Source organism: Canis aureus, chromosome 6, assembly GCF_053574225.1.
Source record: "Canis aureus isolate CA01 chromosome 6, VMU_Caureus_v.1.0, whole genome shotgun sequence".
NCBI classification, from domain to species: Eukaryota; Metazoa; Chordata; class Mammalia; order Carnivora; family Canidae; genus Canis; species Canis aureus.
The window spans coordinates 7634822-7649679 of NC_135616.1; the positions used below are offsets into that span (position 1 = coordinate 7634822).

Consider the following 14858-nt stretch of genomic DNA (forward strand, 5'->3'; position numbering starts at 1 on the left):
TACAATAGTCTTTGAAACTTCCAGGAAGTCAGATTATAATAAAAGGACAGATAGTTGGTTTGGTTTAACTATAGAATTAAGAGCTTTTTCCCCCTTTATTACCGAAGAAGTGAACTTTGTTACCACAATCAACAATCATAAGAAGAAAAAGGTTGAAAGTTAGTTACCTTTAGAATGTTGGCTCTAACGCTGAGAGGGCCAGCCCAATACATTATGTTCTCCCCAGTAGAGCAGAACCAGGGGCACCAGGGTAGAAATTCCATGTGGCAGGTGGGTGTGCATGTAGAAGAGGATGGAAGGGCAGGATCCAAGAAGGGAGTGTGGTTTGCTAAAATTCAGACACAAGGCAAAATTCATCCTCGTAAAGCCCCTCTCCAGAGGGACCTCCTTTTAAGCACTTTTGGGTATATCTTTTTACTTGTCCATGATATTATAGTTTGTTGCTGATGGTGTGTTATTGCTGGGAATCCTTGTCTTTTGCCTTGTTATTTATGGAAATGGAGTAACATTGAAGACAGTAGACTGTTTCAGATAGGAGTTGACTTAAGTAAAGAGGTAGCACGATGCAGTTTATGATTTAGAAGACCTTCTCAGGCAGCCCGGGGGACTCAGCGGTTTAGCACTTGCCTTCGGCCCAGGGCGGGATCCTGGAGACCCGGGATCGAGTCCCACGTCGGGCTCCCTGCATGGAGCCTGCTTCTCCCTCTGCCTGTGTCTCTGCCTCTCTCTCTCTCTCTGTGTATGTGTGTCTCTCATGAATAAATAAATAAAATCTGAAAAAAAAAAAAAGGCCTTTTCCACAAGGCTTTGTGAACCAACTGGGGTCGGGGTAGGCAAGAGCAGAAGAAGTGGGGGACCGCTTCAGGGAAGGTGGGGAGAAGCAGCTGGAGACTGTGGATAAGGGTGTATATCTGCTGACAGACTTACAATACTCAAAGTGTTCTTTTTGCAATTCTTTGTGACCCTTAGATTTGGAAACATTGGCTCCCTGAGTGTAAAGGAAATGAGCGCAATTGAAAAGCCACCAATGAAAACAAGTAAATCCCCCGGAGCAGCAAACGTCCTAGATATAAACAACTCCACGCTAATGTTTGTTGGAGGGCTCGGAGGACAGATCAAGGTAACTTTCCCTGCGTCATCAGAACGGATCTGATGGGCTACTTTCACCTATATGTAAAACTAGTATGTTTAAATTATTGATCATCTCCCAACAGATGAATACTTCTCATTTCCATTATCTTGCTCAATGACGGTAAATTTGCAGAGTTGGGCTGGTTTTATAAAGCAAAGGATCCTGCTGAATAAAGAACATAAATGGAAAAGAAGCCAGTGGTTCATTTTGCTATCTGAATTTCTTTTCCAGGACTGGCACAGAAAATTCAGTATTTTGCATTCCTTTCTGTAATTTCTCTTACTGCCATGCCCACTCTGGCGGTAGATTAATGCTATTTAGTGTTAGCACCAGAGCCGGTGGTATTTATTTTATTATACCGGTAGGCTATCCCCTTACTGGATGGGTTGAGTCACCTGGACTTGGTTCGGGGCTCTGAGAGTAAGGGTGTCGGTCCCAGCCGGGCCCCTGCCACTGACCAACATGCTCTGAGCTTCTGTTTCCTCATCTGTAAAAGGGGCTCCTCTCTGGGGACCCCGGAGACTGAAGTGATCCTTGAGATCCTGTCTGGTGGTCACTCATTCCAAGATTCCACTTAATAATTGCAAGGAAATCCAGTGATTACAACCCAGCCATTTTTCTGAGTGTTGTCTTCTCAAACTTTGGATGTTTGACTTGAGCTCCCAGGAGGGAGTTTTGAGCCCACGAGAATGTATTCCTTTCCCCCCCAATCCACGTGGGGTGTGTTTGCTTTGTTTGTTTACATCAGAAGTCACCTGCTGTGAAGGTCACCCATTTTAAAGGCTGCATGGGGGAGGCTTTCCTGAACGGACAGTCCATCGGCCTGTGGAACTACATTGAACGGGAGGGCAGGTGCCACGGCTGCTTCGGAAGGTAATGCGCCCCCCAGTTTAACCCGCGGGGTCCTGAGCATCCGAGAGCTGCTGAGAGAGTTCTCGTGGGCACCGCGGTGGCGTAGAGCTCTGATGTCAGCGGGCCTACCGCAAAGGAGAGGATGTGGGTCAGCCGCTAACAGAAACATGGGAATTATTTTTAACCTTTAAAAAGTAGTTTTCACTGTGTCTCCTATGCTTCCATCATGGATCATCTAATTGAGAAGCAGCAGACATCCTCTCAAACCAGCTTCTGTCTCAAAGAGCCACAGGGAAGCCTTAGGGAAGTCACTGCACATCTTTATTTTGAAAATACCTCTAAGGATGGGAGAATTTCATTTGTGGTGCCCATTTTTATAGATCAGTCCTTCCCCATTCCTAAATTCTATAATTCTAGAAATTAAATGCCCTTGGCAATGGAGAACAAGTACCTGACATCGTTTTTGCGGATATTGATATAACAGCAGGCATTTAATGACCATCTCACCGAGCTCAACACCCCGTACCCATTTTGCTTTCTAAAAAAGCAGCAGCAACCCCAGAAGTGTACCAGACCTGTTTTCTAGCACTTTAGTAGTTGAAGACAATAGATTGCTTTTGCCATTAGAGAAATGTAAGATCTGATATAATTCTAACGGGCTGCTCTGTCCAGGTGGGTACCCTGTAATTATCAGTGAGCTGTGACAAGGTCAGTTGCAAGCAACTCCCATTACAGTTAGAAACTCGTGGGCGAGTTTTCATTTTGTTAGATCTGTTTTCTCTTAGGGCCCGTAGCTTGGGATTCTGTGGTTTGAGCCTTTTATTTGCTTCTTTGCCTTAACTTAGCTTGCTTTCAAAGTCATGACCAGAAGCTTGGTTATTGGAGCCTTACGACTGAACAAAACATTAGCTTTGGAATCGAAGTTTCAAGCTCCCTCTCGGTGACTTTGTAGTAAGTCACTTCACCTCGTGGAGGTTTGGTGCCTTCTTCCAGGAAAGGAAAATGAAAATCATGTTGTCTTACCTCCCAACACAATTACGTTTACACTTCATTCCTTATTGAGAGGCCATCAGAACCCCTAATATGCTAATGAGCAGTAACCTTGACCCTGGGACAGGCTGGACTTGCAGCATCTCAGACTCACTTGACCCCAAACTTTTTAAAAAAACAGCATTTCAGAGTTGCTTATGTTCCAAAGAACATACTGTGGCAGGTGCTGAGACAGACACAAGCTGGAGTTTTCTATGTTTGTAAATTGAATGGTCTTCATTTTAGGCAACTGTCCCTACTCATTAGACGAAGACTTTAGCGCAAAGAATTAACAAATGAATTTTAGTAAATGAATCAATTTTAGCAGAGCGGTGATTAGAATTTGATGGGCTTTGGACCTTTCGGTGTAATCTGCCATTAGTAAATCATTGGTGTGGTCCACTGACGTCCTTTCGATTGAAAAAATGATTTCCTCAGTAGGAGCATTTACCTTTGACTTAAATTACAAGTAAACTAATTGAATTTTTTGCTTTTTTATTCCTCTTTGAATATATACTTCTACTTCCTTATGTGTCACCAGCACAATTATAAGCGATCTCTCAAATTCTTAAAAGATATTACAAAATAAGTTACTGATTCTAACAGTTTTCATCTGAATATGGAACAAAGAACCCTTTTTATTTAATGAACCGAACTGTATTGTCGTGTTGCCTATGAGTGGACGGCGTGCCAGGCTGTGCAGCTGAGCTTAGGGACAGGCCAGTCACCTGTGTCCTGGGCCCCCTGCTGGCCGTGTCCACGCGGGAGTTGATCCCCAGCGTCTCAGGGTGTCGGTGTCTGGGAGGGATACCTGGAGGGAAGCGCAGAGGAAGGAGCTGGGGCGCTGGGGCGAGTGGAGGCACGGGTGGCGAGGCCTGGTGGGCCCGGGGCGCAGGCGATGCCCCGCTCGCTCTCACAGGGCTGCCCCAGTGCTGTGGCTAGGACGGTACGCGTGACCCCCTCATGAGCGAGCGCTGGCATCAGAGGTCTAGTGAGGCTTTAAGGCTCGGCCCAGTGGGCGGTGGCGGGGAGGGGTGCTCCCCAGGTCGGCCTGACTGCAGGACCCTCTCTCGGAATTGCTGGGTGCTGGAACAGAGCTCTCCACGAAGGGCTGTTGGCCACCGGCTTCCCTTTGTCCCGAGGCAGGGGCCTAGAGCTGCCCCCCGAGGCCCACCTGGGGACAGGCCCCTGGGCTGACTGGCGAGGCACATGGGCCTCATGGTTATAGGGACGAGTCCCAGAAATGTGTCATTGACTGGGAGCAAGAACCTTCTCAGGAGACATGCATTCGGACACTGATTTGAAAGCATCCCTCTTGGTGGCCACGTCACTTGGCCAGGCCCTGCTGATGGAGAGAAGCCAGAAGCAGAGCTCACATTCCCCAGGACAGAGAGTTCCTGGGCTCTGCAGAGGGAGAGGGTGTGCACAGCGGGACAAGACAGATTTCTGGAGTTTTGCTTGAAACCCTGTGGCTCCACCATTTTCTTGGGTGTGTCCTTGGACAACGTACTTAATCTTTGAGGCTCGGCTTTTAGTAGGCACAATGGTGACCCTTCAGGGACCTCTGAACAAAGCAGAATAATCAGAGCTAAGTGACGTGACCATCTAAGTGCCAAGCACTGCTTAAAGATCTTTACATGTATTAAATCATGTATAGCCCTTCCTGAGAGCATCTATTCATTTCCTTATTTTATAGATGACGGGAATGAAGCACAGAGATGTTAGGTAACTTTTCCAAGATCACACAGCTAATAAATCGGGACAAGGATTTGAACCCCAGCAGTCTGGTTGTAGAGTCTGTGTCCTTCGCTGCATGAAACTGACTGGCCAAAAGAGCAGTGGAACATGCTTATAGGAAGTCACAGATTTCAGAATGAAATCATAGAGAATTAAGCCATAGTATCTTGATGCAGAGTGCATTTAAGTTATACTTCCTAAGGGGTTGAAAAACAGAAATCTTTAGAAAAAAGCAGGACCACGGGAAGCTGTCAATTTGTAACCCGAGGTTTCATAAAGCACTGCTATTTTTGTTTTGTTAATGGAAACAGTATCACCCTTTGGTTAGTTGTCCTGCTCGGAGATGTGGGACTAAGCTTGGTTATTATACCTTCAAATGGTAAAAGTGCAAATTCATATCCTCCCAAAATACCTAAATCCAAGTTTTGACTCTGAAGCCCAGAAATGTGTTTTTTAATGTATTATGATATGCTCCAGATAAACTTACTTTATAATCGAAGAGTGAATAAAGTCAGCCTTTTGAAATATGGAGGAGACCAGAAAACACCTTGACCTGAGAAGTACTGAGGTCTGTTTTAAATAACTTTGTCATAAGCTCATCCTGCAGATGTTTGAGATTGTTGTTGTTGTTGCTGTCAGTGATCTTTTTTTTTTTTTTTTTTAAATGGTCCTTCTGCTACATTGGTACATACTTGTTCTCTATCATTATTCCAGTTTAGCTTAGGTATTGCTTAAAACCAGCAGATGGTGGGATGCCTGGGTGGCTCAGCAGTTTAGCACCTGCCGTCGGCCCAGGCCGTGATCCTGGAGTCCTGGGATCGAGTCCCACATTTGGGCTTCCTGCATGGAGCCTGCTTCTCCTCCTGCCTATGTCTCTCTCTATCTCTCTCTCATGAATAAATAAAATCTTTAAAAATAAATAAATAAATTTAAATAAATAAATAATTAAAACAAAACCAGCAGATGGTGATAAAATGCTAATATAAAAATTACTCTGAAAGCTTCAGAATTAAGAAAGGGCAGTGACTTTAAGGAAATTAGAACAAAATAAAAATTGACTTGATAAGTAGAACTATTGTTAGCAGTTACCATCCTTTGGAGACTTTTCTACTTACTACAGTGAACACTGCCTACATTAGCTTTCTTTTCCTTAGAAAGCAATTGGCATTTGTCTTGTATAATCTTGTGGCAGGCATATTTTAAGTTATGACTTACACTTGTTATCAAATTATGGACATAATAGCTCTACCACAGTGTCTGTGAATACCTCAGTTAAGGTACCATTTCTTCTCTTTAACCACCTTCCTGAGACTAGATTGTCTTTCATCTGCTCTGCTTTGCAGCCCCCAGAATGAAGACTCTTCCTTCCATTTCGATGGGAGTGGGTATTCGGTCGTGGAGAAGACACTCCGGGTGACTGTGACTCAGATTATTATGCTTTTTAGTACCTTTTCACCCAATGGGCTTCTTCTCTACCTTGCTTCAAATGGCACTGTAAGTATATACAGTCAAATTGCTATGAAGGTATTTATGTTTAATGACCGCTTTATAAGCATATATAAATATATACATATGTATGACATACTATTTCCCCATTTTAAATAATTTATTATAAATTCACTGAAGAACCTTTGCAAAATACAGGAGAGCACCAAGTAGAAAACAGCCTTCCTATTGTTTATAGATATCAACAATATTTATTATTAAATTTTGACTTTCGTATATCTTGTCCCATGTTCACTCTGGCCTTCTTTGAATTCCATCCACAGGAATTTCATGTTATTTTTATCCTATTGTGGGGGTGATTTTTCTTAATCTTCTAGTTGTATTTTTAGGGCTGGCCCATTTGTCAGTCTAAACAAAAAAGATACAAAGATTGCACTTCCCTTATTGAATTGGAGATTTTGGCAACCATGTGTTTGTCTCCTCCATATCTGTCTGGTAGACTAGAAAGTCTTCCCAGACACTTCAGTTTCCTGAGACGAGACCTCTGAATGTTGAGCCAGCTGGTTTTAGGAGTTTGACTTCGGAAGGTTTCTACCATCCACAACTTGCAGGGAAGGGAAATCTGTGAGAATGTCGTCACCCCGGGTAACTCTTTTTTTCTTCTTCACAGAAAGACTTTTTATCCATCGAACTGGTGCGTGGCAGAGTTAGAGTTGTAGTTGACCTGGGTTCAGGGCCTCTTGCTCTTATTACAGACAGACGCTATAACAATGGAACCTGGTACAAAATCGCCTTCCAGAGAAACCGGAAGCAAGTTAAGTGAACATGAGGACAATGAGATGTTACAGGTCACCTTGTAAAACCAGGAATACTTCCAAAATCAGGGTGCCTGGGTGGCTCAGTCCATTAAGTGTCTGACTCTTGATTTTAGCCCAGATCATGACCTCGGGGTTGTGAGATTGAGGTCCGCATTGGGCTCTGTACTGGGCATGGAACCCACTTGGGATTCTCTCTCTCCCTCTGTCCCTCCTCTCCCATGTCTAAGAAATTAAAAAAGAAAGACAGAAAAGAAGTTCTTCCAAAATAAGCAGGCTTTATTTACTCTAGGTTCTTGGCTACTCTTGAATTATATTCTAATAGAAAGCCATTGTTTTCTTTGAAATACTAAGAGCCAGGGTTCACATTTTGCTGGAGGAATATAATTCTATTTTTCTGTGGTTTCCAAATGCATTACCTAACATTGCTGAATTGGAATCAAAGATCAAATCCATTCTCTTTCCTGCCACACACATACTATTGTCATTCAGTGATCTGTATTCTGGATTCACTGGCTTTTATACAGAGGATTTTCATGTGTCCTTTATAATTTTTTTTAATTTTTTTTTTTATTTATTTATGATCGTCAAACAGAGAGAAAGAGAGAGAGGCAGAGAGACAGGCAGAGGGAGAAGCAGGCTCCATGCACCGGGAGCCTGATGTGGGATTCGATCCTGGGTCTCCAGGATCACGCCCTGGGCCAAAGGCAGGCGCCAAACCGCTGCGCCACCCAGGGATCCCTCATGTGTCCTTTATAATATCAAGAATACTCCCTGGTCAAATGTGCAGAATGTGAAAGAATTTCAAAGAATTTATAAACAGACTTTGTTTTTACCTTAATGTAGAAAGTGATTTTCATTTTTCTGTCTCTTCTTTTTAGGATTCCTAGCAGTTATTGATGCATATAATACCAGTTATAAAGAAACCAAGCAAGGTGAAACTCCAGGAGCATCTTCTGATCTCAACCGTCTAGATAAAGATCCAATTTATGTGGGTGGATTACCTAGGTCAAGAATTGTAAGGTATATCACATGGTATAATTGTCATGTCTGTGTTGCCAAGTGTGTTAGGATCCTAGGGCTGCTATAACAAGGCACCACAAGCCAGGGGGCAAACCACAGAAGTGTGCTCTCTTTCAGCCCTGGTTAAGTCCAAAATCAAGGTGTCAGCAAAGTTGCTTCCTTTCTGATGGCTGTGAAAAGAATCTGTTCTGTGCTTCTCTCCTAGCTTCTGGGAACTTCAGGAATTCCTCAGCTTGTGGATGATGTCATTCTCTCTGTGTCTTACTACATTGTCTTCCCTCCCTGTGTATCTTGTCCAAATTTCTCCTTTTTATAAGAACACTGGTCATATTAAACCAATCCTAATGACCTCGTCTTAACTTGATTACATCTGTAAGAGACCCAAATTCCAAATAAGGTCACATTCACAGGCTAGGACTTCAGGCATCTTTTGTGGGGGACAAATTTTAACCCATAGCCATTTTGTTTCAAACCACCGTCTGTCATATTGATTGGGACATAAAGAAACCCTTTTGCCATAAAATTAATGATTTTCTATTTGTTGCCTTTAGAACATCTAAAAATTGTTACTAATTGTTACTAATATTATACTATATTTGAAGACCCCACTTCCCATCACCAGTGGTTCTCCTCCCTACACATTTTAGAATGGTAGGATCTTTTTCAGGGCAAAAAAAATCATGCTCTCTGCGGACTTGTCTGGATTTCTCCTTTGTGTGGTGAGAATGAATAATGTATATGAAAGTTGAAAGACCAGCATCAGGAAGTTGGAAGAAAGATGGCAGGGAGGCAATGAAGTGGTTTTGTAATACTACTTCATGTTTAGCTTTGTAACTTTTATTATTTTTTAAAGATTTTATTTATTAATGAGAGACACAGAGAGAGAGGCAGACACATAGGAGACAGAGGCACAGGGGGAAGCGGGCTCCATACAGGGAGCCCTATATGGGACTCGATCCCAGGTCTCTAGGATCACCCCCTGGGCTGAAGGCAGACGCTTAACCACTGAGCCACCCAGGCATCTCTAACTTTGTAACTTTAATAATTGGCATAAGCTCTTCGTTTTTAGCTTTGTAACTTTAATAATTGACCTAAGGTCACTGTCCTCAGTTTTATAATTTGGGATTGGACAAATTAAGCCCTAAGATCCTTTTACACCATTAAAAAAACAACAACAACAAAAAAAAAACCAACTCCTCTGTGAAAGGTCAGTAGTCAAGGCAAGATGGATTCCAGGGAGTAGGATTATCAAATGTCCAAACGGAGTCACCCAGCCCAGTGGTCTTCAGATAAGTGAGTAGCACTATCCCATTTTCCAGCCTCGTTCTTGCACGGAATCCTAATAAGTTCCACAAGAGTGTAGCCACTCTGGTTGCTGTACATTGAGTAGGCCAGATCCACTCCTCACCGCTTCTCTTTGCCAAAAGTTTCTGGAAGTTCCAAGGAACACAGTTTATAGTCCCCACACCCCTCCCCCACCTTGGAAATGAATTATACCTTAGGGGAGTTAGTCATCTGCCCCACATCTTACTCCTCTGCCAAAATGGAGCCAGGACTGGAAGCCTGTCTCCTAATCCCCGATTCCAGATATCATTTCCTCACACTGTGGTATCGGGTGGGTGCTCCCCTAGCAACAAGCTGTGTTACAGCTCATCTGTACTGAACCTAAATGGACACCATGTAGCACTGGAGAAAAGGTCTCATTTTCTAGGAAGATATCCCAAATCACTGACTTTTATACTAGAAGGAACTTGGGTATCTATCAAGCCCAGCCTCTGCATTTACAAAGGAAAAAATTAAGATCCAGAAAGGCTGAAAGCTGCCCTAAGTCATGTAGTTGCTTATTGGTTTACAGCTCGTTGCTCAACACAGAGGGAGAGAAAAATGAGATGGGAGTCTAACTGGAAACCATGTGACTTCAGAGTTCTCCTGTGACTAGCTGATGCTTCAGAGTATAACTTGGAGATGTTCAGTCTCCATATTTCAGAAATGAGAGCTTGATCACATGACAGCCTCACCCCAGCCATCAGTGTGGCAACTTCTAGTAAGAACAAAATGGCACTGATTTGGAGTAGAAGAAACAAGATAATCCTAGACTTCACCAAATGCAATTATTTCCTTCAAGACAAAGTTTAGGACTATGTAGTTGAACAATGGCCAGTGACTTCTGGAGCCATGTGATCCTAGGAAATAACACTGCCCCACACCTACTTCTATGGGAGGCTTATCTCCGTGTCCTACCCTACATGAAAACTGGATTTCAGTCAATGTGCCATTGTTTCCTTATGACGGTATACTGTCTTTCTTATAATTGGCCTCTGTTTTAATGAGTATATTTAAATTGCAGTGACTATTATACTTTCCCTTATTATTTTATCTAGGTAGCCATTTAGTCTCATTCACTAAACTCAACCTCTTTCCATGGCTCTATTCATTTGACCTGATGTCTTCACCATCAGTATCCTTCTTAGAGGGAGACCTAGACATTTCTTCAGAATGACATGTAGAAGCAGATCTTCACTTGTAGATGCATTTTTATTCCTTCTTTCAAAAATGGAGTTATAAAATCCAAATTTTGTTCTCATGCCCTTCCTTACAGGAAAGGTGTCACCAGCAAAAGCTATGTGGGCTGTATCAAAAACCTGGAAATATCCAGATCAACCTTTGATTTACTCAGACATTCCTATGGAGTGAGAAAAGGCTGTATACTGGAGGTGAGAAGCATTTTATCAATATTGGAATGAGTTTCTATAAATGTTCACTGACTTACCAATATAGTAAAGTAACCAAATCTAAGCCAGCAGGGTGGATGGGAAAGAGATGATGGGGGTATCAGTGGTAACGCCACCATGGGTGATTCAGCATTCAGTTGGGCCTGATGGTGCTCTTTTACTTCTTTTGCAACTAGCCTATCCGAAGTGTTAGCTTCTTGAAAGGCGGCTACATTGAATTGTCACCCAAGTCTTTGTCACCAGAATCAGAATTGTTGGCAACCTTTGCCACCAAGAACAGCAGTGGCATCATCCTGGCTGCCCTGGGCAGACATGGGGAGAAGCAGGGTCATCTGCAGGCCCACGGGGTAAGTAGCTCAAATGCTATTGCTATTCAACCACAAGCTTAGGAAGGAAATGACTTCGAGAAACACTAGGTGGAAAATGACCTAGTCATGAACATTTATTGTAGCTATGAGGCCAGTTGTTTATGAGTGTGCGTTTCAATAAGTGGAAGTTACACTGATGTCTTTTCCCTATTATTCCTCAGAAATCGGTGATTTCTTTGTGTTACATGATCCATTTTTCTTGTCTAGCTACTTAGAAGAAAGATACCATCTACTTCTAATTCTTTTCAGACTCATTCGGATAGCACAAACTGAGCTTTTTTCCACTTTATGATTGTTATTCTTTATTCTAACGCTAAGATCATGAATCCTTAAGTTCTACATAGTTTGGTATACTACTACAAGAAGCAAAATTTTCCTTATCTACAAATAAGATTGAAAGGAGCAGAAAGATAAATGTAGCCTGTGATAAGCACAGTGGATCATCAGTAGAAGAGAGAAGAGTTGATGGTTTTCCATATTATTCTATTTTAAGAGCATAGATGATATTTACCCTTTCCTTTGCTCAAACTTACATAGACCATGTAATTTTATAGAGGCATTTCAGAATGCTAATTTATTGTTTTAATGAAGTAGAGGTCATGTAACTGCAGCTCTAAGGTACTGTCCTCTACTGTACAAGATACTTTACACTGTTGTGTAACTATCACAACCACATCAAAGAGTGAGTGCTACTTCCTACATTTTGCTGAGGAAATGGGTTCGGAGAACCTTGTCAACCCACCCAAGGTCACACAGCTGATAGATGGCAGATCCAGGACTGGAAGACCAGTCTGCAGACCCCTACTGCCTCATGAGTCTCTTGGTGAAGGTCTAACAATGACAGTGGTTTATGGACTCCACCAATCTTTTTTTTTTTTTCCTAGTTGAGATGAAATTCATATTACATAAAGTGACCATTTCAAAACAAACTTAGTAGCATTTAATGCTTTTACAACCTAGTGAGGCCACCTCCTCTGTCTAGTTCCAAAATATTTTTATCACCCCAAATAAAAGCATATGCCACTAAGTGGTCACTCCTCATCCCTGGTGACCACCAGTCTTCTGTATCTAGGAGTGAATTTCCATGTTCTCTATATTTCATCTCAATGGGTTCCTATAGCATGTGATCTTTGGGTCTTCCATGTAGCAGGTTTCTGAGGTTCATCCACATTGTGGCATGTATCAGTACTTTATTTTTATGATGGGGTTGATATTCCACTGTATATCCATAGCATAATACATAATTATTCACTGATGGACATTTGGGGTTGTTTCTACCTTTTAGCTCTTATGAATAATGCTGCTGTCAACATTCACTTACAAATATTTGTTTTAAGAACGTGCTTTCAGTTCTTTTGGGTATATATACCTAGGAACGGGACTGCTAGGTCACATGATAATTCTACGTTTAACTTTTTGAAGAACAGACTGTTTTCCTCCACTCTTCTTAATAAGACATTTGCAAATCAAAGTTTGCTATGTCAGCAAAATAGAATGCTGTCATCTGATGCTCACAAAGATACTGTGATACACTCATCTTTCAGTTGTGCTGATAGACCTATTTTCAATGTGGCAAAATAGCTCTTTAATAACTTCCAAACTCTTCAACCTTTTAATCCCACTTTTTTTTTTTAAGAAATGTTAGAAATAATTTCACAGGTAAAATGTGTTATGTATGGTAACAAAAATTGGAAACTAAATTTTTAACAATAAAACATTAATCAGTGACTTATAATGTATTTATTTGCTGGCACATAGTGTGGCAATAAAAAAATATAAGAGCTAGGTAGAAATGGAAATCTCTGATATGATTAATGATATGAACATAATGCAGAATGTAAGTTCTATGAGCAGAGATTAGGAGGTCAAATACAAAATATAAGAGTCATGTTAGATGGAGATGGTGATCGCTTACTGGTTAATATTCCCACATTATCTTCATAAGATAATTTTAAAAATCACATAGTAATATTTTTTCTATCTGAAATCTCTTAGCAACCTTCCCAGCCCTTCTTTTCCATTATGCTGATTGACGGCCATGTTGAAGTGCATGTTAATTCTGGGGATGGAACAAGCCTGAGAAGAGCTCTCCTGCGTGCTCCCAAGGGCACATATAGCGATGGACAAGAACATTCCATTTCCTTGATAAGGACCAGGAGGTATTTGCCCATCACAAGGGCATGATGATCTCACCAACAGGAGCCTTGTTAGGATACTCTTTGTAGTGGAATGATTCGGATGGATTAGTATGAAGTCATGAGCAATTCAGAGATTTTATAGCTTCAAAATAATTCTGGAGTCTTGCTAGAATACTTGGAAATTCATTTCATCTGCTTTATAATAAGATATTGGTGAAATTTTCAAAATTGAAAAACCTTAACCCTGTTCTTTTCTGGGGCCCAGTACACTCAGATTTATTCTATGGCAAATAGTACCATAGTGTCAGTAGATAACATTTACCAGTACTAAATAGCAAATGGTAAAATAATAAACAGTAGCATAGCAAACAGTAAAATACAAATAATAGTAAATAGTGTTAAATCAACATTTCTATGTATTTCCCTACAAAACTGTAGACCAGGTATTTTAAAAGCATGCTGGACATTTCATCACAGATAAAGAGAACAGTACTCTCCAAAATGCAATTGAACTCAACAATATTTAATAACACCCATTCATTTTGGGAGAAGATTCAATTTTAAGTTTTCATTTTCCAGATTCACCTTTTTATTCAAGTAGTGTCATGTTAAAATTTATCATTCAGTATGAACTTAAATCATTCAGTATGAACTTGTGGAATTCTATATTAAAATGGTCACTTATGTGTTTCATTATATTTAAAAGCTTTTCTTTTCTCCTTTGACCTTTTAGGGTTATCACTGTCCAAATGGATGAGACAAATCCTGTAGAAATGAAGTTGGTCCCCTCAGCAGAAAGCAGGGCAATAAATGTATCCAACCTGTATGTAGGGGGGATTCCAGAGGGTGAGGGCACATCAGTGCTCAAGATGAGAAAATCATTCCATGGCTGTATCAAAAACCTGATCTTTAACATGGAGTAAGTGTGACTGTGCTCTCAACATGTTTTTGCACTTCCTAGAAATCTTTTATTGCTGAGTACTGACACTGATCTGCTACCTGATTTTGCTTTTGAAGATTGCCTGTCCTACACATTTCTGATTACCAAGTGAACCCATTGTTCTATCACAAAAGTCTCCCAAAAGGATTTTATCAGATTAGAATGATGGATAGATCTGATAATCATAGAATTAAAAAGATAACCACTGAACATTAGTTCCACAGGATTTTAAATAAACATCAGAGGTCAAATACACTTTTGACATGCATTTAAGGGAATACAGATTTTATGATGCACATTTCTTGCTGTCTTGAGCTCCCTGCTTTAAAGGAACCTTTATAGCTGGGCTACCTTCAGCTTCAGATTGATGGCTCCTCCTTAAACAATGACTAATTAAGAACTGTTCATCTGTTTCCTCCATGGAGCTCATGAGGAGGACGAGAACTGATATGTGCCCATGGGTATTTATTTCTTCCTCACTCACCCTCTGCCTAGGTAAGACAGCAGGTGCTAGGACCTGGAAGTGTGGGGTGTACGGAAACAGAATCTGCCCAGGAGAAACTAAACATGCACTGAGCATCAGGAGCCTGAAGTTCCCTTAGCTGGGCTGCTGATTTGCCTTGAGACCTTGAACAAGGACTTGGAT

General features: G+C 41.4%; 1 protein-coding gene across 1 annotated transcript in view; it reads left to right on the top strand.

The window, feature by feature from the left end:
- LAMA1 (laminin subunit alpha 1) overlaps positions 1–14858 on the top strand; it is a 156199-nt gene that overhangs the window by 128386 nt on the left and 12955 nt on the right. The window contains exons 47-55 of the mRNA XM_077900013.1: positions 970–1120; positions 1881–2005; positions 6094–6244; positions 6867–7009; positions 7891–8034; positions 10634–10748; positions 10943–11113; positions 13130–13293; positions 14006–14191. Of these exons, the coding sequence (XP_077756139.1) occupies positions 970–1120; positions 1881–2005; positions 6094–6244; positions 6867–7009; positions 7891–8034; positions 10634–10748; positions 10943–11113; positions 13130–13293; positions 14006–14191 (1350 nt within the window). The remainder of the gene's footprint in view (positions 1–969; positions 1121–1880; positions 2006–6093; positions 6245–6866; positions 7010–7890; positions 8035–10633; positions 10749–10942; positions 11114–13129; positions 13294–14005; positions 14192–14858) is intronic.